At 41.4% G+C, this 26,717-nt stretch overlaps 1 protein-coding gene across 3 annotated transcripts in view; it reads right to left on the bottom strand.

The window, feature by feature from the left end:
* Positions 1 to 5,276: 5,276 nt before the first annotated feature.
* The window catches only part of Znhit6 (zinc finger HIT-type containing 6), a 42,394-nt gene continuing 20,953 nt past the window's right edge, over positions 5,277 to 26,717 (bottom strand). For all 3 annotated transcript variants that reach the window (XM_059266387.1, XM_059266385.1, XM_059266386.1), the window contains 5 exons: positions 20,718 to 20,786; positions 19,331 to 19,411; positions 17,817 to 17,894; positions 9,825 to 9,949; positions 5,277 to 6,199 (listed from right to left, as the gene is read on the bottom strand). In XM_059266387.1, coding sequence (XP_059122370.1) covers positions 6,159 to 6,199; positions 9,825 to 9,949; positions 17,817 to 17,894; positions 19,331 to 19,411; positions 20,718 to 20,786 — 394 coding nt within the window. In that variant the 3' untranslated portion in view covers positions 5,277 to 6,158. The remainder of the gene's footprint in view (positions 6,200 to 9,824; positions 9,950 to 17,816; positions 17,895 to 19,330; positions 19,412 to 20,717; positions 20,787 to 26,717) is intronic.

The following is a 26,717-nucleotide window of genomic DNA, read 5'->3' as shown; positions in this document are numbered from 1 at the left end:
GTCACACAGGATGTGTTCCTCAAGTGGTGGTGAGCACACCACCCTTGGATATGGTCAAGCAGAAGCCAGCTGGCCCCTGTGAGGAGTGCATTGGGGAGAACTCTGATGTTGAAGACGTATGGGCACGGGAGATGAGTACAAGATCTCCAGGACCCCTTCCAGCTTGAAGATCTCATGTGAAATATCTCTCACTCTTCATCTGGCAACTGGGTAATCCCTTAAAAAAGCAAACGTTTGTTTTCCTAACCTGTAATTTGTCCTCCAATACAAGCATCACAACAAAGCCCATAAAATTACAAATTTGATGCAGAAAGTCCTATTTTTCTGGGAATCAGTATGACGATTATCTTTATTAAAATAAAAAATGTTCATGAAGCACCTAAAAATCACCTTGTCACCCTGAGGCACACGGGAAGGCACTGATCTCAGGGGAGTAGCTGATCTCTACAGTCCTTTCCGTTCTAAGGGTCGGTCATCTGCAGTTTGTCATTATCTCGGAGGGGCGTTGGAAAGATGACGAGCCCTCTGTAAGAAGTCGCTTGATTGAGTCCCCTCACACCTCTGTCTTACTCAGGAAACCCTACTGCTGTTGCTAGAAATGAAGGAAACAGTCCAGAATGGCAAGACGGAAAGCAAAATGCCTCTCAGTTCTCTGTAGTATCACAAGGGGCTCTGGGGGTCCAAGGCCTACATCCTCACAGCATCAGGTTATTCCATTTTCACGCCCCCTCTTTTTTTGATAACCCACTAAGTCCAGTTAATGCATCTGTGAAGAATGATTCTCCCGAGGGTAGTGGTGGCACACGTCTTTAATCCTAGCACATGGGAGGCAGAGGCAGGTGGATCTCTGTGAGTTCAAGGCTAGCCTGGTTTATAGCATATTGAGGTTCTTCTCTTTTCTTCAGCAGACTCTTTAATCCAGTGGCTATCATTTACTACATTTCATTTTCTGGTTATTAAATTTGGCAGCGTTGCGGGCAAAAGGGAAAGCAGTATTTTGGCCACTGTTACTGAACAATTCACAGGGATGGATGGCACGGCTGAACACAGATCCGACTGGCCTCCTCCCAGTCACCAGCCAGACCAGCTCTCCTCACAGCAGTCACGTACAGTAATCTACCTTTAGCCTCTGGCAGTCGGAGTCTGGCCATGCTCACCCCCTTCTTTGCAGTCTGCTTAGGTCCCATGTGCTCAGGTCACTTGCACAGTTCTGAACTAAACAGAGGAGTGGGGGGCTGAGCAGTTTAGACAATGAATCCCATCAGGAGGAGAGGATGGGTCAAGCCCATTTCAACTTGGAGGCTAAGAACAGCGAAGCCGGTCATTCCCAGAGTTGTTCCCAGGAGTGGGAGCATGCCGAGTGGCCAGCAGCAGGCTTTACTAGGTCCTCTGATGTCATTTACCAGTCCAAGCTTCACTGACTCAGGACTCCTCTTTGGAGTTAAAAGGCAATGTAGGAGATCATGGAATCATCGAAAGCATTTTTGGTCTAAGTCACTGAACTTCAAACACAGCACCTTTAGATAGGCTAAAACACTTGGTAATTAACTTGCTTCCCCTCCCACCGCTAAGGACACAAGCTGGTCAGGAGAAAGAACTGCCTTTAAAAGAATCAACTCAAACCTCACAACTGCTTCTTGTCACCTAGGAAGGCAAGAACGGAACACCTGGGTTAGCCTTCCCTGTGACTGTCCAAACACAGGCCAGCCACACAGCAGCTTCTGTAGAGTCACTACCTGGAAGACTGGGTACCCACTCTCTTAGCATTCTTCACCACCTCCAGCTTCCTGTTCCCAGTGCTTAGAAGTTTTGACTGTGAGGGTCCAAATGTGGCAGAAACTATTAGAGGCTTCTAAGCGGCAGCAGCTGCAGAGGCCAAGGATGTTGGCTGAACAACTGACCAACCTTTCCAGAGAGAGCTCTGAAGCAGAGAACTTGAAAAAACACCTCCCAGTCTGTCAGGAACATGGAAAAGGCTGCTGTTTCACACTGGCAAAGGCTTTAAAGCACAGACTCCCAGCATCTGGTCAGCTAGCCCCCATACTTCAAAACACAGACACTGGATTCGCCTGTTCTTTAGGAACACAGAGCACCAGTCAACAGGAAGACCACAGGGCTCTAGGAAAACAAGACACTACTGAGCTCCAGGGACATCTCGGCACCGCAGATTTACACCATATGGACTTAAATCAGAACCCATGCTCGAGGAGCCAAAAGAAATCAAGATACCAAGAGGTGGATTGTGACAATTTCTTCTAACAGAAAAATATAACTAGAATGCTAAACAGAAACCCAAGAGAAACTTGAGTTTTCTGAAATAAAAATGTGAAATTGCCATGTAATAGTTTCTGCATCTCTCGAGGGAGATAGGAAGCTTGCTTTTAAAAATAAAAACCATATTGGTTGGTTTCCTTCTTGGGTGCATGTCAGAGTATGAACCTTTGTCTCCAGCCTAGGAAATGAACACTCACGCATTTTGCAAGACCTTTCTTTTGTCTGCCCTGGTGTCTTTATGGATTTCCTTCAACCATTTAATGTCTACTTTTGAACATTTCCCAAGAATTCCAAAAGGTCATGAAATTACGGTATCTCCCACGTAGCCGCAATAGTTCCCACCAAACTCTGCCCTTCAAGCCTGTCCCATCTAAAAGTCATGGCCAGTTATAGGTGGATGCACCAGCAGGCCGAACACACGGTTCTTCTAATGTTCAGTATGCTAACACATCAGTCAGCGATAGTTATTCTTGCATGCATGTGTCCTTTCCACGTGGGTCCACGGACCAGGCAGTATTGGATGGCCACGCAACCTCGGGTCTGCTTTGACAGCTCTGAGCTGCACTTAGTTCAGCTGTGGGCAATTCAGAGGAGACAATGACAAAGACCAGATGCCAATGTTGGAGCCCATCAAAGAAACTGGTGGGAACATAAGCAGCTAACAGAGGTCACTGAAGATTCTATGTTCAAACCAGCAATGACTTAGAGTAGCATGAATAAAAGGCACAAAATAGCTGCTAAGGATGCTGGGAGAAATGGAGAAAAATGGACTAATAAATTATGAATAACACTCTTAGAAAAATAATGTGGAGCTGGGTGGTGGTGGTGGTGGCAGCAGCGCACGCCTTTAATCCCAGCACTTGGGAGGCAGAGCCAGGTGGATCTTTGAGTTCGAGGCCAGCCTAGTCTACAGAGCGAGATCCAGGAAAGGCGCAAAGCTACACAGAGAAACCCTGTCTCAAAAAACAAACAAAAACAACAACAAAAACATGGTTAGTTGGGTGTGATAGCATGTATCTACCATCCAAGCACTTGGGAGGTGGAGGCAGAAGGATCAAGTAGGTGCTCAAGGTCATCCTTGGCTACACAGTGAATCTGAGGCTAGCCTAGGATACAGAGATCCTGTCTTTAAAAAGAAAAAACAAAACAAAAAACCAACCCAAAACAAGTTTATGGATTAGAGCAGCTCTCAGACCTCATCAGAGTTTTCTTGTGAAGCAGAGGGAACAAATGTCTGTGGAACTGTTCAGCCACCAACGAGCCACAGTAACTTGAAACACAGGATTGCAGATAGCCTCTGTAGGCTGACGGTTAAGGAGGATGTGACCTAGGAAGCCCAGCTTGGCTTGCCTTGAACGCTGGCTCACTTACTCTAAGTGGTCTGAGCATAATCCTCAATCTGGCTGGACCTGTTTCCTCCTCCATCTGATGATGGCATTATATTTAAGTGACTCTAGAGCTCCCAAGTCACAGCTAGGAATGAAGAGAAAAGGGGGACTGGAGCCTTGACTTTAGTCACCGAGAGTATGAAAGGAAAAGTAGGCTCATACAGCTGGCTTGTCAAAGGCTAAAAGACGCCCATGCCTGTGTGTGTGTGTGTGTGTGTGTATGTGAGTGTTTGTGCGTGAGTGGGCACGTGCACGCAAGCCAGAGGATAACTTCGGGTGTTGTTTCTTAGGTGCTGTCTACCTTCATTTTGAGATAGCGTTTCTCACTGACTTTGAACTCACAGAGTAAGCTAGGCCATGTTGGCTGGCTAGAAAGCCCCGATAGTCACTCTGTCTGTCTATACTGTTCTGATGTTGGGACTACATCCTGGCAGCTGTTGCTTTTCCCCCCTTTTCTAAATGTGGGTTCTGGGGTTCAAATTTAGGTCCTTGTGCTTATAAATTTTGTGTGTTGTAATTTATGCTATGAATCCTATATGTCATGATTAGCAATTATGAAAAGCCGTATTTTGTCTTTGAAACCATTGTTTAAAAAAATAAAAGGCCAGGTGGAGTGTCTCCCTTCTTAAAAAGTAATCCAAGATTACTGCAGAATGATGACGTTGCCATGGGTCTCAGTCTGTTTACTCCAGAATTTGTCAAGAATCTAAGAGAAAGGGCCAATGAGAAGAATGTGGGCTTCAGTACTACTGCCTTCTAAGGCTTTCGGGGAACCATTCCGACTTCACCCCTTCGAGTCTAACGTGATTACTCATTAAGACACATGTTTATTATAAATTGCTTGGGAATAAATATGCATATTAATCAAGTGAGGTGACAGTTCTATTTAGGTGAACTCTGCTCCCCTTTCCTCCTGGGAGAAGGAAAGCACAGAATAAATTCTTTCTTTGTTGTTCAGTTTTATACGGAGCTTAACACTTTTCTTAGAATTGAGACCAAAGTATAAGACTTCACTGTTAGGATTCCTCTCCACCCCACACTCGGACCACAAGTTCTTTCTGGGTCCTTTTATCCCACTTCGTCAACAACGCCAGGACACTGCACCTCAGTTCCTCCACCTCTCCTGCCTGCCTCACTGACACAGATTTTACTTTTGGACCAAATCTGAATCCCGTGAAATTGAGCTTAGCTGTCTTTCCAGTGGTACTGGCAAGGACATAACTCCACATGAATCCTCTGCCACGTCAGATCTCCAGGACACCCAGGGTCTGAGCACACTTCTCAATGGCTCCACACTTCCGGTGCACTTGGAAACCAGTGATCTCTGGGCATTACTGCCTCTTAGTTTTCTGCTGTGATTTCTATCCTGAGCTACATATGTATTTGTATTCTCCAAGTCTCTGGCTTCTTTTTGACCCGACTCGTATATACCTAGGAGCTAAATGATCTTCACTAATGTCCAACTTTATCACTTTAAGCTTTATTCTTGAGATTATACTATAATTACATCATTTCTATATTCCCTCCCTTTAAACCCTCCCATATACTCTTTCTTGCTTTTTCAAATTTATGTCTCCCTTTTCATTAATTTTTAAAAAACATTTAGTACACAGATGCAATGCAGATGTAATTCTTTATTCTTCTATAGTCAAACTAAAGTTTCAGAGCTTCATAAATGTACATGAAATGATCAAAGTTTAATTTTAGTATGTGAACTGTTTAAAAATCAAGCCGTGTACACACATCACTATACCTCTGCACACTTCATCAACACACTCAAGAATTCCAAGTGGTTGTTTCCTTTAGATGTGTCAAAATATAACACCAAATTGGTCATCACTGTATCCCTGTGCATCAACAGAGTCAACTGGGAATGGATGAGGCACAGAACCTGTGTGAAGATGTCATCAAGGATAACTCAACGTGGAACTGCTGATCTTTTTAACTGAACATAACACACAGTGACTCGTGTTTTTTTCATCTTCCCATAAGATTGAGAGTATCTCAAGTATGAATTGTCTTAAGAGGGTTACAGAAGAAACCAAACACAGTCAAGGACAGTAAACTCTTGGGAGAGTGCTTCGACTTGGCTAGACACTTCGGTGCGTGGCATTCTCTTCAGTGAGCTGTGACCACAGAGAGGGCCATCTTTGTGGCTGACCCAGGCGATCCTTGGGTTTGGTCCTGTGTCACCCTAACAAATACAAACGTTTCAGTTTACAGAAATAAGCATATTAAAGTCTAGTGAGGACTCCACTAATCAGGTGCATAGGGGTTCATTCTGTGAAAGAGGCTTTGGACCTCAGTTCATTCAAAAGGCAACAAAATACACTTTTTTCAAAAAGAAAGAAAAAAAAAGAAAGCTATATTGTTTAATTTCCTTTTATACAAATAACACATTCCAACCACCGGCTGACAGTACCCCACCCACCCAACTGTCCATCCACACACAATCTTCTCAACCATCTGGGAACTTCCACCTTCTTCCACAAGTGCTCAATCTTCATTGCCAAGCTTCTCGGTAGATTCACTTTTCACTGGAAGAAAACCACGTAAACACAGTCAAATGTTTATACTGCTCAGCCTGTCTTGTTTTCTCTTCTTCTCCCCTCCTTTCTGATGCACAGCATAGCAACAGCACTGCTCACAGGGACAGACAAACCATGTCATGTCCCAGGCAGCCAGGAGACTCACTTCTGGACACAATGAATAGAGAAATGATGCTTAAGAGTGGCAATTATATTTTGTGGGGTTACAACCTTCTTGACAGTGGAAGACTTGGAAATGAACCTCATGGTTCAGTTACGATCCCATATTCATGACACCATTATCACAAAGCCTGTCCACATGCAGTTGGAAATTTTTTACAGATGTGTATTTTTTAAACTTAAAGGGTGAGTATATATATGTGAATGCATGTGGGCTGATAGAAGACTGAGCACAATGCAGGCCTCTGAAGCTCCTGTCATGCTGAGGGTGAGCAATACAGAAGCTAGTCTCCATGACCAAGACACAACCTCTCTTCCCTGGGTTTGCCCCACAGTGTGCAGTACACTGAACCCCTGTGACTACATATTACCCTGTCCTTATATATGATGAAACTGAAAGGAAATAACACATTGAAACACTAAAAACTGTTAAGGTTAAAATATGATTAGGGTCTGTAGAGACAGTTGGGGTTAAGGGCACTAGCTGCCTCTTCAGAGCACTAAAGCTTGGTTCCCAACACCCACCTGTAGTGGGATAGAGAGGTTCATAACTGCCTGTAACTTCAGCCCTAGGGGACCTGACATCCTCTTTTGGCCTTTGAGGGCACTGTAAGTATGAGTGTATGCACATGAACACATGTATACACATAAATAAAATGAAATCTTAAAAAAAAATAATAAAACAGATTATTTTAAGTTTACACTGTTTGTCTCCATGAGGTAGAGAAGGAGAAGAGACCTTGGAGAGGACACACAAGGACTAGAAACAGGAGCTTGGACCTCTGTCTCATATTCCAACTGTCAAGTTCCTTGGGGTTCATTTAGATCTATGGTTGTATTGGCAACAAAAACAGCATTCAGTGAGTCCTTCCTATGTGTAAGGCATCAAAATGTTGCCACGTCAGGCAGTGTTCATCTCGGGAGTTTTAGAAACTCCAAGAGAACCTTTCAGGTTCCTCTGAGATCCTACAAATTATTTTATCTTCCGGCTTCCTCTGCAGGAAAGAAAGCAAAGAAGGCTGGGGAAGACTGGGGGAGGAGGTTAAATGAAAGGATTTATTTTTCCAATAAGAGACTGACATATGAAAGGTGGTCCTGCTAGGTAATGTCACTGACTTAGCCTACCACAGCCGCCTAGCTGTCTTTTCACAGGGCTCTGTCCTCAGAAGAGAGCCCAGCCTGCTTTCTCACGTCACTCCACTCTGTTTCTGGAACGCCAGCAGAGGAGGGCCTGTTCAGCGGTGCACACTGCTCTCTGCACTCTCTGCAGTCCTACAGGATCCACAAAGGGTGTGTGTGTGGGGGTGTGGGGGGGGCGTGTGTGTGTGTGTGTGTGTGTGTGTGTGTGTGTGTGTGTGTGTGTGTGTTGGGGGTAACCGGCACTTTCCTCTCCTGCCTAGTCCAGTTAACCCTTTTCATTCCTTAAAAAGAGAAGGAAGGACAAATTAACAAGCAATTACCCCCTTTCCTATTAATATAGGCAGACTTAATTATGGCAATCTACAACCAACCAAATAAACACTGTAACAACCATCAACTGCAGACTACATTTTCCAGAAACACATCCCCCCATCACCAACAGAATTCTTTTCTCAGGATAAAAATTCAACTTTTTTCCCACCTTTGGAGAAAGCAAAAATTCAAGGCTTTCCAAAGAAAATGCTATTTTTATAGGACCCCCCCCCCACTATACCACAGGGCCACCTTATAGAATATCATTGCTATAGGACTGTATAAAGACAGGCATCTTGATGTGCTAAGAAAAATAAATGCAAGCCCACAGACCCACCCTCACTGGTAGGGGAGAGCACTTAGAACGTGACAGCTCTGGCAGACTCTTTGCAGCAGCCCTAGACCATCATTTACATAGAAGAGTCAATGGCAAATAAGTGCAAAATAAAGCAACAACTTCTACTTGAGGTTCCAGCACATGCTGAATTAGCCTTTCTTACTGCTTCATCCCAGGAAGCCTAGCTTGGACATGTTATTCCTAAACAAGGTGAAAGAGGAGCAGTGTGCTCTGTTTGTTTACACAGTCCATGTTTGCCCTGGCCAGTAGCTCACCCAACAGCTTTCACTGAGACCAACATTTACAAGTCTTAACACAATGTTAATCAGGTTGAAGAAAAAGTAAGGTTTTTACAAAGTTTAGAAAAGTCAAAGTGGTTACCTAAAACTGAAATTCCTAATTTGAGAAAACTGGCTATCCTCAAATTGTGAAAAACAAAGATAAGAATAGATACAAGGCTTAGAGACTCATAATTTGTTATTAAAAAATCTTGGAAATTTTTTTTATTAATTTTACTCAAGAAAGAAAAACTGACACACATACATGTGGAGAAAACACCTTACAAACAGGCTACTATCCATTATGCAACAAAATGCAAACCACACATGCTAAATAAAACTACTCAAACACACAGATTCACACGCAACAATGCAGCTTGGCCTGTTTCTACTAGTTCTCAGCTGAAATGTTATCTAAGGTTTCTGAGTAATCACCTTCTAGAAGTAATTACTAAGCTCTATCAAGCCCTAGACTCTTGTATTATGCAATATAATTAGGTTACTTTGATCAATGTAGGTAAGCGATTTTTATACACCAAACATTCACACACACCACGTCTAGTTCCACCACAGTTCTAGTACCTGCTCACATGGCAGAGACAGAAATGGCAGGAAATAAACCAGCAAGCCATGGTATAAGCTCAGCTAAACACAGCCCAGACTTTAAACACATTCCCTCAGCAGCATCCTTTGCTAGAAAGGAGGATACAAAACCAGTAATTTCTCATTTCGTGAATCTCTAGAGTTGTCTGTTGTGGAATAATCCTGTTGTTCACTGTAAATATGTATTACTTTTATTGGTTAATAAAGAGCTGACTGACCGATGGCTAGGCAGGATTTCTGGGGCAGAGAGAACACTGGGAAGAAGGAGGGAGTTCTCAAGAGTCTCAGGGAGACAGAGAGAAGAAAGATGAACATGCCTTCAAAAAAGGTACCACCACATGGTAGAGCGTAGTTAAGAAATATAGGTTAATTTAAGTTGTAAGAGCTAGTTAGTAACAAGCCTAAGCTACTGGCCAAGCATTTATAATTAATATTAAGTCTCTGTCTGTGTGGTTATTTGTGAGCTGGCTGATGGGACAGAGCTGACCTGTCATCCCGATGAAAAACTTTGCCCACAGTTTTCAGTAGACAGTAAATTAAATATCTCGACAATTCTAACAGAGCAAAATATCCCTTTTAGCAAGATACTTTGATTCAATCATTCCAGCATCATGAGCATCATACTTTCTAGTGGGGTAGAAATGGCACTCATTTACTTGGTACTTTACAATATCAGTTGCTGTGCACAGTAAATTCTTTTACATCTGTAACACACATATAAAATGTAGGAGCAGCCACATAACTGCTTGACCCTCTCAGAAGGGAAAAGACAAAATATGCTTACCTTGGTGAAGAAGTTGTATGCCGTTACTAGATCCTTTCAATACTACGTGCAAAGTTGGATATTCAATGATCACTTTGTTCCTCAAATTGTCTAAAAGACTTTTGTTAGGATCCAGTTCATAATATCTTAAGAAAAAACAAAACACCCTTAAAATTTAAATTAATCTCTTTTCCTGCCCCCACGCAGCCCCCACCAGGGTTTCTCTATGTACTCCTGGCTGTCCTGGAACTCACTCTGTAGACTAGCCTGGCCTCGAACTCACAGAGATCTGCCTGCCTCTGCCTATCGCCCAAGTTCTAAAGGCATGTGCCACCACTGTTTGGCTAAATTAATCTTAAAGAAACATACCAAAACATTAACTCAGGAGTTAGTTCCTTAATGTAAGTTTGATGCCTTCTAAGAAACCAGGCAAAAGGGCTACTATTCTATAATAGAAACAACAAGAATACCAGTGCCTGTGACCCAACACACGAGGAGCTGAGGCAAGTAGATGATGACTCTGAAGCTACGCAGGTCAATCTGGGTTATACCTTGAGACCCTGTCTCAAGAGGTCAAAAAAAAGCAAATAACCAAAATGTATACCAAGCAGGGCATAGCTGCTTCCAAAGTGTGGCACTGGGCACACTTCTGAACAAAAACCTTCTTGCCTTTCTCAACATCACCCATTTTAATTTGCTCCCAGCTGGTCAACATCACAATTGCTACAACCTGATAACAGATGTCCCACTCTCCAGCAGGAATGTTAAGATACATAAAATTATACGCATGTAACAAATCACATACTTGAATCCGTTAGGGTTTCCCTTGTTTACCTTGAGAAACCAGTCCTGTTTCACATGCCAAGCAGGCACTATGCAGAACACTTAGGACACAAAGTTTTTTGAGACTGGTCAATTAAGAAGTTGTTTTAAAACAGTTTTTTTTTTTTTTTTTTATCCCTCAAACATAGCGAAAGTTGGGTGTGTTGAAAGGCTTTTATTTATGTGCGTGTGTGTCTGTCTGTGTGAGTGCCCACCTCGTGTAGGTGGGTGCTCGTGGAAGTCAGAGGCAGTGGAGGCCCCTTGAGCTGTTTCCGTGAGCTATGAGCCTCTCGTCATGGAACAGAGGAACAAGGGGTGCTGGCCCAGTTCCATGGTTTCAGTCAGTGCCTGCTGAGTGGTCACAGGCCCCTAACACAGAAACACTGCTATTAAGGGCCAGTAAGTGTCTAGACGAAGCTTTCCCACTACTGACTACATAGTTCATCTTTAATGTAGACTCTTGTAATTGAAAATTTGAATTCCTTAGATTCTTTTATTAGTGATTACTCTGAGTAGGACATTAGTATGCACCAATGACTAAAGGAATACCACAGAAGTCATTCATAAAGAAAGGCTGTCAAGCCAGGCGGTGGTGGTGCACGCCTTTAATCCTAGCACTTGGGAGGAAGAGACAAGCAGATCTCTGTGCGTTAAGAAGCCAGCCTGGTCTACAGAGCAAGTTCCAGGACAGCCAGGGCTACACAGAGAAACCGTCTTGAAATGCCTCCCCGAGTGTGGAAGGAAAGGCGGTCAAATACATGAGGAGTTAACATTTTATGGACTTGGAATTTAGTTAAATGAAGCAATAAGTCTAAAAGGGGTTAAAAGTCCTGCTCTGCCACTCACTGGTCTATGATATAATTACTTTATTTATATTGATTTGGTGTGTGTGTATGATATGGGTGTTGTGCATGTATGTGTGTGCACATAGCCTTGGGGGTTAGTTGTCACCTCCCACCCTGTTAGAGACGGGGTCTCTGCTGTTTGCTGTGGCACACAACACACTAGCTGGCCCCAGAGCACCTAGGGCTCCTCCCTTCTCTGCTGCCCACCTCAGTGATGAGAGCACTGGCCTCTCAGACACTGCTCAGCTCCCAGAATACTGGGGGTTCACACTCAGATCCTCACGCCTGTGCAGTAAAGCCCTCTGTCCACGGAGCATCTCCCCAGCCTACATCCCTTCTTTAATCCTGTTTCCTGCTTGAAATGCGGGTGACACAAGTTACGAGTGCTTGGTGACAAAACAGACGACTAGCTCAGACTCAAGTCACGGACTTTTCACTAGAACACAATCACAGGACAAAGTCCCTGGATTTCCTCAGTAAGAAAGAGCGGCACTCTTGTAGGCATTAGGCACACTTTTGTCTTGGTGTGCATTTTGCCTAATGTAAGAATGACTTTTAGCACAGCCTCCAAACCACAACTGTACTGTCATGTTTATTTTCAAGGATCTAAAAGTACTTCAAACGCTTCTGTTTCCAACATCCTGAGGCAAGTTTTAAAAGTTCAGTTTCGCCTCTCTTAAAACACTCAGACCCAGTGTCTTTGTAAGCTGTTAGGGTCACCAAATCCCAAAAGACACTTTTATCTTTCTGAAATTTCTACAACTCTGTTATTTCCATCAGCATGGCTCTGCTGCCAGAGGCTAAACTACTTAGGTTTGGAAGACTCATGATCCCTACATTTGTCTTTCCTCTTACTCTCAGGGACACCTCAGACATTTCTTCTTGTTTGACTTGCTCAACCTCCCCTGGACTAGCTGACCCTGCTCCCAGCAGCTGCACAGGAGCATCAGCAGGGCAGCAGGGCTCACTCAGAAGGCTCAACAGGTGTCCCAGGGGCTGAAGCTAAATAAGGTCCCGATCCGCAAGCATGACCTTGGCTCTGTTGCCATCTTTCAAAGAAAGTGCCCAACTTCTTCAACCTCCTCTGTTTGTCCCAAAAAATTAGGACAGCAGGCTTCTATTCTTCACACTCAAGAGGAGACTTAAAAAGAGGACCATGAGCATGCTATTTCCCATCTAGGCAGTGACACTCTAGACCACCACCCTTCCACTCCCTAAAATATAGAATAACCAAGCTCAACTTTTCCCAGATGTGAAAACTGAATAGTTGACTCAAGTCCACAGTATTTTTCCACTACAAAATAAGGTCACTGAATGAGGCAATCCACAGCTATAAAACTGTAAGTTTTGATAGGTATCTGCCAAAGGTAGGGGACATAACCTATGTCCTAGTAGAGTTGTATAAATTTCTCAATCTAGGTTTCTGGGTTAAAAGTGCAACCAATTCATTCCAAAAGTACAAAATTGAACCTCTGGCTTTTTGAAAAAACAAACAAACAAACAAAAACCAATAACAACAACAACAAAAAACTAAGGCTTAATACAATATAAATCCATTGTTATCTGGTGGCTAAATGTCTTTTAAAGTATGGCTTATTCTAGAATAATGAATTCCATAAGATACTGGAATAGATTTTAAAGTTTGTAGATTTTTAAATTGTATTTTATTTTTATTTTTTTGGTTTTTCAAGACAGGTTTCTCTGTGTAGCTTTGCGCCTGTCCTGGATCTCGAACTCACAGAGATCTGCCTGCCTCTGTCTCCTGAGTGCTGGGATTAAAGGTGTGTGCTACCACTGCCTGGCTAAATTTTATTGTTTTAAGGCTTATATTTATTTTCCCCATTTTATTAGTTACTTAAGAATTTTGTACAATGTATTTTGATCATATTCATCCTTCCCCACACCTCACCCCAGACCCACCCTTTTCCCCACCCATCCAACCTTGTGTCTTCTGTTTTCTACAACCCACCAAACCCAATCTGTGCTGCCCACATACTCCGGGACACGTAGCCCACTAACTGGTGTGTGATCAACTTACCAGGGTCACACCCTACAGACTGACTCTCTTCAATTCCCCAGTTCATGGTGGCACTTAGTGTCTGGCCTGGGCTTGCACAGGTTTGTACACGTTCTCACAATTGTGTTGAGTTCCTGTGTGCAACTGAAAGAGTTCAGTGGAGTTTCCAGACAATGGGAGTGACAATACTCTCACACAGGCTAACAGATGAAAAGTCCAGTGCCAGGAATAGATCATCTCTCTGGAGTCTTACATATCCCCAAACATTACAGGCTACTGCCAATGTTCTTGGTTATCCTCCAGAACTTGATGGTCAAGGCATAGAGAATAAGAATGCAGATTGCTTAGCCCTAAATCTGTGTCACATTCCCTTGGCCCATGGCTCAGGGCTCACTGAGGAAGAGGGAGATGGAAAGAGATGCACAACAGGGCAGTGAGAATGCATTTTTTAGTGAAGTGTTTTGGAGCCATACTTACCAAACTCCTTGAAAAAAATACAAGCTTTGATTCTGACTAGCAATTCAAGCTACTCAGACGGAGGCAGTTTAAAAAAAAATGGCCCCCAAGGGGAGAAGCACTATTAGGTGTGGCCTTGTTGGAGGAAGTTGTGTTACTATGGCATTGGGCTGTGAGGTCTCATTTGCTCAAGCTACACCCAGTGAGACAGACCACTTCCTACTGCCTGTAAGATGTAGGACTCTCATCTACTTCTCCAGCACCATGTCTGCCTGCATGGGGCCTTGTTACCCACCATGATGATAACGGACTGAACCTCTGAACTGTAAGCTACACCAATTAAATGTTTGCCTTTATAAGAGTTGCTATAGTCATGGTGTCTCTTCAGAGCAATAGAAACCCTAAGACAAACCTCAAAGGATTTTTAAAAATTCCTTTATGCTGGGTGGTGGTGGCCCATGCCTTTAATCCCAGTACTGGGAGGCAGACAGGTGGATCTCCGTGAGTTCGAGGCCAGCCTGGTCTACAGAGTGAGTTCCAAGACAGGCTCCAAATCTACAGAGAAACTCTGTCTCGAAAGAAAAATTCCTTTAGAGCACGAGTTAGCAATCTACGACAACATGCCAAATGCAGCCCACTGTTTTTGTGTATTTTACTGGGACAGTCATATCTGTTCATCTACATAGTCTATAGTTGTTTATGTGCTAAAGGCAGAAATAAAAATAGTAAGATTTATTTAAATTTCTGGTGTGTTTGTGCATGCGTACAAGTATACAGACGACAGAGGTCATCTTGGTTGACACCGTTCCACAGGTGCTGTCCATATTGTTATTGAGACAGAATCTCTCACTGGCTTGAAGCTCTCCAATAGGCTATGCTGATCAGCCAGCAAGCCTCTGTGACCCATCTGTCTCTGCCTCCCCAGCACTGGGATTACGCATACATACTACACCACCCAGCCGTTTAATGTGGGTTCTGGGGAATGAATTCAGGTTCTCAAGCTTACCTGGCAAGTTATTTTATTAACTAAGTCATCTTACCATCCCCAAGATTAGTATTTACACCCCACTCTAGGAAAATCACTGACAGAGTAGTAGGAAAAATAAAGATGAAGGTGTCTAAAGCAGTCGTTATCTTAAACATGAGTTGAGTATCACACAGAATGTTTAACTGCAATGAAATATATGACAGGATTATAAGGATGCTAAAGATGTATGAAAAGTATAAACAGTTTTTGAAGCTGAAAGAATAAGGAAAAAAATGGGCGCCATAGAAGACACTGGTAAGTACTAATCTAGCTTGAAGAACAACAACAACAAAAAGACATTGGCTAGACTCACTATGGAGGACAATGTATAAAGAAGGATGGCAAAGGAGACATCAAAGATGCTTGTGTTCAAGGTTTTATGCTTACAAGACCATGTCAGTAACAGAGGATGATCATGTACCACAATCTGCTGACTGTGTACTAAATGCCAGGAATACTATCAACCCATCTTGAAAGTGCACACCAGGAAGACATGGCTGTGGTGTGGTGATGGGCAGACACACTGAGCTTTAGATTTAATGAGGTAAGTTAGTAAAGATAGCTGGAGAAGAGGTCTGAGTATTTGGGAGAAGGGCTGTAAGTACATCCAGATCCAGGAGCCACTTGTACAGACATAACAGCTGCTGACATCTTACACAGCTTCTGAAAACCTCACATTGTTCCAAGACCTATTTTATTTGAAAAAAAATGTAAACCAACATGCCTGAGTATGTGTACCCTAAGGTGAGCAGCCTGCTAGAGGATGGCTAACATTAACTTAGCATACTTCCTAAAAGAAACTATTGGTTAAAAGAAGCTGTTATTTAAAAAATATTAACACAGGCAACTGCCAGCCATGTGGCACTTTCATACAGAACACATTTTCTCCTTTTATCAAGGAAATAATCTCCAGGATGCTAAAAATCAAAACAAACAAGTGACAATCTTTTACATTCATGCCACTTTAGTTTTTTGCTTTTTTTTTTTTTCTTCGAGACAGGGTTTCTCTGTGTAGTTTTGCGCCTTTCCTGGAACTCACTCTGTAGACCAGGCTGGCTCATGACACTTTAGTATGATGCTAAACTGGATGTATTTTGCCAAGTCAAAATATCTGAGTACGTATTTATTGAGAATGATAAATATAACATTTGTAATGGCAAGAAATTTGGCCTATAAGGTCTAATATAGAATGTTTTAATGTAAAATAAACAGGTCTGTAAGTCCTCTGTAACTTACACACTGTGGAAAGACAATGTGATTATCTCTTCCTGGAATGCAATTTCACGGCTAAAGGATCTTAGTCATGTGACTAATAAAAACTAGTCATTCTGTGTGAAAATACAGTTGCAGAAAATGTGGTATACCTGGTAAACTCCGCAGGCTCAGCCTGCTGTGATGGACTATCTAAAATCTTCCCAAGCTAACTGGTTTCCAGGTCCTGACTGTTCCCTGTTCAACCGCACAGCCTGCTCCTCACTCTGGCACCGTGGCCTCTCACGGCACCTCTGCCACTCTCTGTCTCTCTGCTTGTTCACTGTTAATACACACGCTGGGGTAAAGATATCAGAGTCCAGCAGGCGGTCCTGTGCCCACAATTACCCTTTTTATCTCATAGGCTTTGAGCTCCTTAAGTTTTAGAAGTAGATATTGTGCCAAACAGTCAAATTTGACTAGTTTAATGAGCAACTTACCACCTTTCTTCACTCTCCACAGCCTAATTTACCTTGACTTAAATCCAAGTAGAATAAACCTCACCTCACAGTTAATGAAGGAAAATGGAAAAAATATACTAACGAAAACAAACCAAACAACCAATAAACAAACAAACCCAGAAGACAAATCATTTCCTTCTGTTTCATGATTGTATTAAAATGATACAGGCTGCCTTCCCCAGCTCTGGAAAAACTGAATTATCAGGCTAACCGAATAGGTAAGTAGAGGGCGATTATGCCAAGTTGACACCCAAACTAACTAAAATGAGTATTATTTCATTTTGTAAAAGTAATCTGGTTGTCAAATTTGTGTATTGATGCAAATAAACAACCCATCCATAGAGCCCCTGAAATGGTAACTGATGTCTGTGACTTGCAATTATCTGATATCAGGTAACATATTTGATCCCTTGATCTTTTCTTTCAGCACAGATTAAAGCCAGGGCTCACCAAGCAAGTGCTGTACAAATGAGCCACATCTTGACTTCCTAGCTATGCTTAGGAGCAGGGATTTCTGCTGGGTGTGGTGGTGCATGCCTTTAGTCCTAGCACTCTGGAGGCAAAGGCAGGTGGATCTCTGTGAGTTTGAGGACAGACTGGTCTACATAGAGAGCTCCAGGACAGTCAGGGATTTTGAGAATCAAGATGGACAGACAGCACCCCACAGTAGCAGTCTAGGACAAGGAGTTGTCAAATGCTCAGTGGTAGAGACTCATCTCCAGATGTGATCTAGTCATCAACGCTCCGTTCTGAGATCAGGGTTTGTCAGAACACCTCTCTCTGCCTTTCTATGTGATGCTCTTTCCATGATGGGGTATGCAGCAGCCAGCTTGTTATGTGAGCTCTTGATTTCCAAATTATAAACATAAACATTGGAACTCAGTCATATATTCTTGAAATAAGTGGGATTTAGAAACTTTTTAGTAGCATCTGAGGATATTTTAAAATATTCTATTCTAACAGGTGATTGCTACCAAATTTATATTAAAGTGATTATTTTAGTATTTTAACTGGAAAGTGATTTTTATAAGTCTATATTTTTGTTGACAGCCAAACAATTAGTATAGTAGTTAGCGACTTAACCTAATCAAGTTACTTAATTATACATAAAGAAACAGAGGAAAGCAATCTTACCTTATGAAATTCTGCTGCATATTTTCAACCCTCATTAAAATCTGGACCCCAGTCTTTGAGTGCACATAGGCTTTCAATCTGCATCATAGTAGAGGAAGCAAAATTAAATCTACTTTAAGATAGTCTTTATGAAGACTAAAATTTTTGAATAGCTAATAATGTTTATAATTCATCTATCTAAGAACAGAGAAAAAAAGTAAAGATATTTTCTAAGCAAGATGTGAAAAAAAATTACCTTCTCTCTCTCTGGTTAATTAGATAAATTCAAAGTCTCATTTTGTCAGTACATGTGCTAAAAAATACAGTTGTGTCAGCAAATAGTTAGCTACTTACCAATTTATTGTCTTCAATTTAGTAATGCTTTTTATTAATGTCAAGTACATGAGCAAACGATAACCAGATTATCCATCCATCAGGCTTTAACTATCAGAGCTGTCTCAAAGACAGGGCTCGGTTCATGCATGGCTTGCCTGCGTCTGGCTGGCACTGCCTTCTTCAACTGAAGCAGCTCAGCCACTTAGGATCCACCAGGTGTGAACTTCAAACCAACATACCCACCCCAGGAACAGACCACTGCTGAGAACAAAGCTCCACGGCTCTTGCCCAGGTGCACTGGAAACTAACTCACCACCAGCTTCCTGTCCAAGCACTGCTGTGTACACGCAGCCCCTCTGGACTCCATACTTCTCTCTTCCAGGCGTCCTGACTTCCTATCTAGGATTACTCTCATTCCACCGATGGGAAAATTAAAGCATGGCAGTGAAGCAGCTTGCTCTCATCTAATTAAAGCTACTTCAATGCACATATCCAGGGCAGAACTCCCCGCTGAGCTACGCTAGCCACTTTGACCATGCCGTATTTCTGGAGGCAAAGTGTAACCTTATTTAGTTTTGGGAGGATGTACCTGGTTGAAATATAATTTCCGTCTTTAACAGTTACTAGAAAAGTTTTAAGTTGTAGAATTTATGGTTCCACTTGAAGGGGTGAGAGTACAGACTTCAGTCTGATGGTACTGCAGGGATTTGGACCTCAGCTTCCTTATTAGTCACAGGAAGTTATGTTAACTACTTAAGGCTCAGTTTCTCCACCTGTACAATGGGTATGAATCAGTGTCTCCCTATACAGCGCTGCTGCGATGGTTAAATGAATTAACTAATCTTCATTACTGCCTGCTTGAGTGTCTGTAGCAAATGGGGCTAGCTACAATGACTGCACTCTACAACACATTTAAATACAGTCACAGCTTCCCGTAATAAATACACGTAAAAATACTTTACACCTTTGCATCTAGTGACATGGCTCAGCAGGTAAAGATGCCTGTGGTCAAGCCTGATCCCTGAGGGATGGGTCAGGCCTAATCCCTGAGGTCCCCGTGGTGGAAGGAGAGCCGCTCCCAAAGCTTTCACTCCACTTGTGTTTGGCAGCATGCGTATGCACATGAGTGCACAAACACACATGCTTTAAGTCAACACTTTTAAATCATGTCAGAAAGCTACACGAGTTTTGAAACATACCTTTGACGAATCACAGGATCAGACTTTTCAGGATCGATGTATGGTTTCAGAATTTCGTTAATAGTTTTATCATCTGGCACTCTTTCCACAGAGAGGGAAAATAGCAAAAATTATTATTTATAATTTGCTACTAAGTGTTAACTTAAAATTGCTAAATTTGGTGGAAAAACTGAACAAGGACCCTTTATTTTACTCTTGGCAAAATACAGCATATAACATTCTTTCATGCTAAAATTATGTAGAAGAAAAGCACAGAAAGGCTCTTAAGAAACACTTTATAAAGTCTTTAAAAGTTTAGAAAAGCTCCTTATCAATCACTTATAAAAATACGAAACCGCTTTTAACATACACCTATGTTCAAACTTTGAAACATACACGAAGCTCATAGAAATACAACTGAAGAAAGCTTTCAGGAGGCTACAATTCAGCCATGTTCAGTTCACTCATCTGGAGCCACACACCAGGCTTCAAAGTGGATACCAATTTCCCTGGAAGGAAGCATTGCAAGTCTCCAAACTTTCCCATACCTGCATGCAGCTTCACATTTCTACACAACAAAACAGACCCTCTGACTTCCCTGAACAATTTGCCTCACTGCACTACTGTTCTCACACTCCTCCGTGTCAAGTAAGGCCAGCCGTGACTTCATGCTGGTAACAAAATTCTTCCCCAACAACCCGTGACAATCTGAAAGAAAGGCAGTGCACAGTGTGGACAGATGCTGAGGACACTACCTGACATCAACTTAGACATCTCCCTAACGCTAGAAACCACACAGCACATCGTTAATAAAACCTGTGACACCTGAAAATAGTCTCAATCAAAAACCTTAACAAGCTTATAGATTAAATTAGGATATGCATGTATATTTAGATGTATTATATATATGTGTACACATATATGTTTCATACATGTATCTACAATAACTTCTGAGGGACTTTTCTGTAGTAGAATTCTGGGTTGTCATCCATGTCCTGTGTAACCACTCAGTCTGAGAAACAGCTTTCAGACCTCCTGATCAAAACACACCCCTCCTTAAACCTGTGCTCTCTGCTCAAATAATTAGCACCCCAGTTTGCTTTAGCTCCCTCCCGGTTCTACTGTTTGTGTAAGTTCCTGAAACAGACACTACTTAGTTCCCGGGGAGTTTCCTACTCTGAGACAGAACCACGTTCTACTGTTCCTCCTTGGCCTGTTCTCTTCCTCAGCATCACAGCTGATTTGATGTGGAGCTGCAGGTCTCAGGTCACTTGCTGCTGTCACTACTGATGAATCCTGCACTGTGTGACAAGCACAGCTTAGCTTATTCATTCACCACTTACCTGTTGAATTACAGAGCCTTAAAGTAAAGCACTCGTAATGGACAGCGGTGGTAGAGGTATCATACCTTTTTTCCACATACTCAGCTTGACTCTGAGGAAACTGGAGCTTTACATGCCAGCAAAACTGCTGCTTCCTAGGAGAGAACAATCACGAGCAGATTAAGGTAGAGAATCAAGTCAGGCCTGAATTTTCACAGTAAGATTTTCTGAAGTTGGTCTCAGAACTCAAACTATTGTTTTCTAAGATCTTGGAACTTCCTAGAGTAATACACTTCTAAGAGTTGTTAAGAGGAAAGTTCTGAATCCCAGAGACATCTGTCTGCCTGAATTAGAAGGTGATTTGGCCTAGCTGAGGCTTTTGAGATTGGTGAGCTTAAACTTGGAGTTTACAAATCCATTTCCTCCTGATTAAACACAGTGAGCTGGTGTCCTCGCCTGACTAGTCTAGAAAGCAGGTGAATGAAGTATTGTCCGGTTGAGTCCAGCTGGCTGCACATGCACTTGTGAGGCATGACTGCGTGCATTCAGTAGCCAAACAGGACACAACAAGCTGGTTGCTAAGCAAATCACACCGAATGCTTTTGCTTCCCATCTGAACTTTGGTCTGATATAGGACCTAAATCGGTAACTCACTAAATGCTTGCTTTGAGAAAAATGATCACATACCCTACTTACCATACCTAAAAGTACAAAACAAAATTAAATTTTAAAAAAGCCAACTACTGTCTGAAGTCTCCATCACAGAAATTTAAATCTTTTCTCTGAAGTGATGGCTTTACACGTATCTCCTTTTATTCTGGAAGCAGGATCTCAGGATCTCACTATGCAGCCTGGGCTGGCCTCGAACACTTGCTATGTAGGACAGTCTGTTCTTGAACTCAGAGGTCAGCCTGCCTACTGGGTGACACCAGGCCTACATGTATTGCCTTGTCTTAGAAGAAAACTTTTACCATCCACTTGCTATATCTCTTCTAGGCAATGATCAGCATCTTTTTGAAATTTACGCTGTAAGAGGACCCCCAAATCTATAACTTTTTTTTTTTTTTTCTTTTTTGGTTTTTTGAGACAGGGTTCTTTATGTAACAGCCATCACTTCAGAGAAAAGATTTAAAGTTCTGTCCTAGAACTCTCTTTGTAGACCCCCTGCCTCTGTTTCCTGAGTGCTAGAATTAAAGGCGTGTGCCACCACCAGCTGGGGAGATTTTATATATATATTTTGTTTTTCGAGACAGGGTTTCTCTGTGTAGCTTTGCGCCTTTCCTGGAACTCACTCTGTAGCCCAGGCTGGCCACGAACTCACAGAGATCTGCCTGTCTCTGTTTTTAAACACAACTTGAGTAGGACATCTTCCACCAAGCACTTATAACATTTGGTCAGAATTCTTGATTCTTTTTTTTTTGGTCTGGAGGCAATTACTGTAAGTCAAGTAAAATCCTGTCTGTTACAGTAAGTTAGCACACATTTGAATATAGCAGTTTTCTTTAGTACTAATGCAGGTTTTGGGAAAGCTAGACAAAAAAATGTGCAGATTATGTTTGTGTTTACAGTGCTATTACTATACAAGAAAAAAATTGGGTTAAGCTCAGTTTGGTTTTTTCTTGGATAGGACATCAAAAAGCACATGTTAACTAATGCTGAAGTCCGATGTCTAGTATCTCAGAGACAAAGAAGTTTCACACAGATCTGTGCAAAGGCAGCAGTTAGTTACTAGCTTTAAGTAAACGATTATAGGAATAGCACGCACCTTTACCTGCTGAGCCATCTCGATGGCTCCTTCTCTAAAGACTTTTAGTGTGACTGAAATCCATGCAGGCATAACTGATAAGTAATAACTGTTAGGTAATAGACGCACATGGGCAATCAAACCTCTTCTGGAGACTCGAAAGAATTGTTTTCTAAATTTCATAATTATATATGGCGATATACAAATGACTCAAAAATGTGTACATATACTAAAACCAGAATGCTACCAGGTATCTTCTAAAGGAAGATCTTAAGAAGTGCTCACATCATTAGGCTTGTTCAGGGCTTCTCAATCTTGGCAGTGCCAACATTTTGGACCAGCTACTTCTCTGTCCCGTAAACCCACTTTAGGATATTTAACAGAGTTCCAGCTTGACTGACCCACCAGATGTTCTAAGGACTCAGGTTTCCAGTTCTGACAACTGGAACTGAAAATGCTCCCCAGCATCCCCAGGAGGCAGAACCACTATGAGGGAATATTGGGGCAGGGGTTAAACATTTACTATCAGTCAATTCTAATTCATTAGAGATACTTTTCCTCAAATACAACCAGACATCTTCAGCAACAACAGGAACACTGCACACTTGCCATATCCACCTTCTCAAGAATGAAAATACCACGGAGAATATTCTACAGAACTTAATCCAAGGCGCTTGTTTACAGTTGAATAGATTATGAAATGGTGGGCTTAATTACTAACAGTACTGTCCCTTTCTGGACAACTGATAAAGTCTCTGAGTCCCATGAAACCAAAGGTATCAAAGGTTTAGCAAGGGCATGGCTGAGGTTTTCTGATCTTACCACAAATATTTGTGTACGTGCACACACGACCACACACAGATACCATGCATTCTCAACTGAGGCAGTACTGACCCAATGTCTTTTGGATGGTCAACAAAATCTTAATGCATAAATTCATGTCCTCCAAATGAGCAATATATAAACAGACATACAATGTATCAAAACATCCCAGAATACAGTTAGGAGGAAAATGTCTGAAAGGTTCCTGGGAAGGGGGAGGTTAATAAAAAATTGAGAAACAGATGGCACATGTATGACATAGGGAAAACACACACACACACACACACACACACACACACACACATAATTTGATATTTATATTCAGGAGTTATACATATTTATCAACTTTCGCCTCCTTGGAACTTTGAAGGATCATCCTTTCCCAGTTTCAATAAAGTAACATGTAGATGAAGACACTGGCAGGGGGTTCTATGCTCATGTACTCAGTTAGTCTTGACTTTATGACTTAAAAATGCCATTTTACTATCTGAAGCTCTATTAGAATCCTAAGGAATATGCAAATCCATCAGCTCCCTTTAAATGGTACTATTCATGCTACAGGGCTTGTTCAAACTCAATAAAGAAATGCACGCAGAAAATAAATGTGTTGGTTATCAGATTTGCAGATATACTTTGAATATTAGAAATACCAAGGAAATGGAGAAAAAGAAACACTGCCCATTACTGCCCAAAACATAAATGAATACACGCCTCTGGCAGTACAATTTCATAAAAAGCTATAAATAAAAACTTATCACTTAAAACAGTACAGACTTCTGCCCATCAGTTTCATTCCTGGGAATTTATACTGAAGAAATAACTGGGCAAGTAATAAGATATGCATAACTGTCCACTGTGTCACATGTTAGAATGGGGTGAGCCGGAAACACCTCCATCCTAACAAAACAGATTTACATAATGAAAGTTAACTAGCCCTAAGGGACAGGCAGAACTATGCAGTGAGGTAGGAAAGTACGCACACTGAATGATGTACTTCCAAGTCTGAGAGTTATGACAGAGAAAGCTTTAATTCTCATTTAAGAATAGGTCTGCATTAAATCAATCTTTCACATATAAATTGTTATTTTCCACTACTAATAAAACCAAAGATAATTTTTATGAGAAGTACCAGATAATTGTGAGACAAATATAAGGAGTCATCCTCACATTTTTTCTAAACTAAAATACTTCTTTATTAGAAATATTCCCTTGAACATGTAACATGTCTCCTTAGAAACTATTGCTCTGGGATGGCTCAGTTGGGAAAGGGCTTGCTGGCAAGCATGAGCATCTGAGTTTAGATCCCCGGGGCTCACTGGCCAGCCAGCCTAGCTCAGTCAGTGACTTCCACATTGAGTGAAAGATCCGCGTGACTAAGAACACTGACCTCTGGCCTTTACACTCATAACACACAGACCCCAATGAGAACCAGATCATATAATTACTCTGATAACCTTAAAGGTATTTTGCTGAGAAATATGTCACAAATACTCAGGAATGGTAGCACATGCTTATAAGCCCTGAATTTGGGAGGCAGAAGCAGGATGAGGTCAGCCCCAACTACCCCACAATAGTTTATATTATTTGTGATTATTGTAAAGGATGTTGTTTCTCTGATTTCTTTCTCAGCCCATTTGTCATTTGTATATAGGAGGGCTCACTGATTTTTTTTGAGTTAATCTTGTATTCTGCCACATTACTGAAGGTGTTTATCAGCTGTAGGAGTTCCCTGGGGTCACTTATGTATACTATCATATCATCGGCAAATAGTGAAAGTTTGACTTCTTCCTTTTCAATTTGTATCTCCTTGATCTACTTTTGTTGTCTTATTGCTCTAGCTAGAATTTTGTGTACTATATTGAATAGATATGAAGAGAATGGACAGCCTTGTTTTGTTCCTGATTTTAGTGGAATCGCTTTGAGTTTCTCTCCATTTAATTTGATGTTGGCTGTAGGCTTGCTGTATATTGCTTTTATTATGTTTGTAGGTATGTTCCTTGTATTCCTGATCTCTCTAAGATCAGGGATGTTGGGTGTTAAGATTTTTGTCAAAGGCTTTTTCAGCATAAAATGAGATAATCATGTGATTTTTTTTCTTTCAGTTTGTTTATATGGTGGATTACATTGACAGATTTTGGTACATTGAACCATCCCTGCATCTCTAGGATGAAACATACTTGACATGGTGGATGTTTTTTTTTTTTTTTTTTTTTTTGATGTGTTCTTGGATTTGGTTTGCCAGTATTTTACTGAGTATTTTTACATCAATGTTCATGAGGGAGATTGGTCTGTAATTCTCCTTCTTTGTTGCATCATTGTGTGGTTTGGGTATTAGGGTAAGTGTAGTCTTGTAAAAAGAGTTTGGCAATGTTCCTTCTGTTTCTATTGTGTGGAACAATTTGAGGAGTATTGGTATTATCTCTTCTTTGAAATTATGGTAGAATTCTGCACTGAAACTATCTGGCCCTGGGCTTTTTTTGGTTGGGAGACTTTTAATGACTGCTTCTATTTCCTTAGGGGTTATAGGTCTATTTAAATTGTTTATCTGGTCTTGATTTAATTTTGGTATGTGGTACCTATCCAGAATGCTGTTCATTTCTTTTAGATTTTTGAATTTTGTGGAGTATAGGTTTTTGAAGTATGACCTAATTATTGTCTGGATTTCCTCAGTGTCGGTTGTTATGTCTCCCCTTTTCATTTCTGATTTTGTTAATTTGGATGTTCTCTCTCTGCCTTTTGGTTATTTTGGATAAGGGTTTGTCTATCTTGTTGGTTTCTTCAAAGAACTCTTTGTTTCATTAATTCTTTGTATTGTTCTCTTTGTTTCTATTTTATTGATTTCAGCCCTGAGTTTATTTCCTGTTGTCTATTCCTCCTGGGTGACTTTGCTTCTTTTTGTTCGAGAGCTTTCAGGTGTGCTGTTAAGTCGCTAGTGTGAGATTTCTCCAAAGTCTTTATGTGGACACTTAGTGCTATGAACTTTCCTCTTAGCACTACTTTCATAGTGTCCTTAAGTTTTGGTATATTGTGCATTCATTTTCATTGAATTCTATGGAGTCTTTAATTTCTCTCTCTATTTCTTCCTTGACCCAGGGGTGATTCAATTGAGTGTTGTTTAGTTTCCATAAGTTTGTAGGTTTTCTGTAACTTGTGTTGTTGAATTCGAACATTAAGCCATGGTGATCCGATAGGATACAGGGGGTTATTCCAGTTTTTTTTTTTTTTTTTTTTTTTTGTTGTTATATGTTGAGATTTGCTTTGTGACTGAGTATGTGGTCAATTTTGGAGAAGGTTCCATGAGGTGCTAAGAAGAGGTATATTCTCTTGTGTTTGGGTGAAATGTTCTGTAAATGTCTGTTATGTCCATTTGAGTCATAACATCTGATAGCTCCCTTCTTTGTTAAGTTTCTGTCTGGCAGACCTGTCCATTGGTGAGAGTGGGGTGTTGAAGTCTCCCACTATTAGTGTGTGGGGGTTGATGTGTGATTTAAGCTTTAGAAATGTTTCTTTTACAAATGTG

This window comes from Peromyscus eremicus, chromosome 6 (genome assembly GCF_949786415.1).
Source record: "Peromyscus eremicus chromosome 6, PerEre_H2_v1, whole genome shotgun sequence".
Lineage (NCBI taxonomy): Eukaryota > Metazoa > Chordata > Mammalia > Rodentia > Cricetidae > Peromyscus > Peromyscus eremicus.
This window is presented reverse-complemented; position numbering and strand designations above follow the sequence as displayed.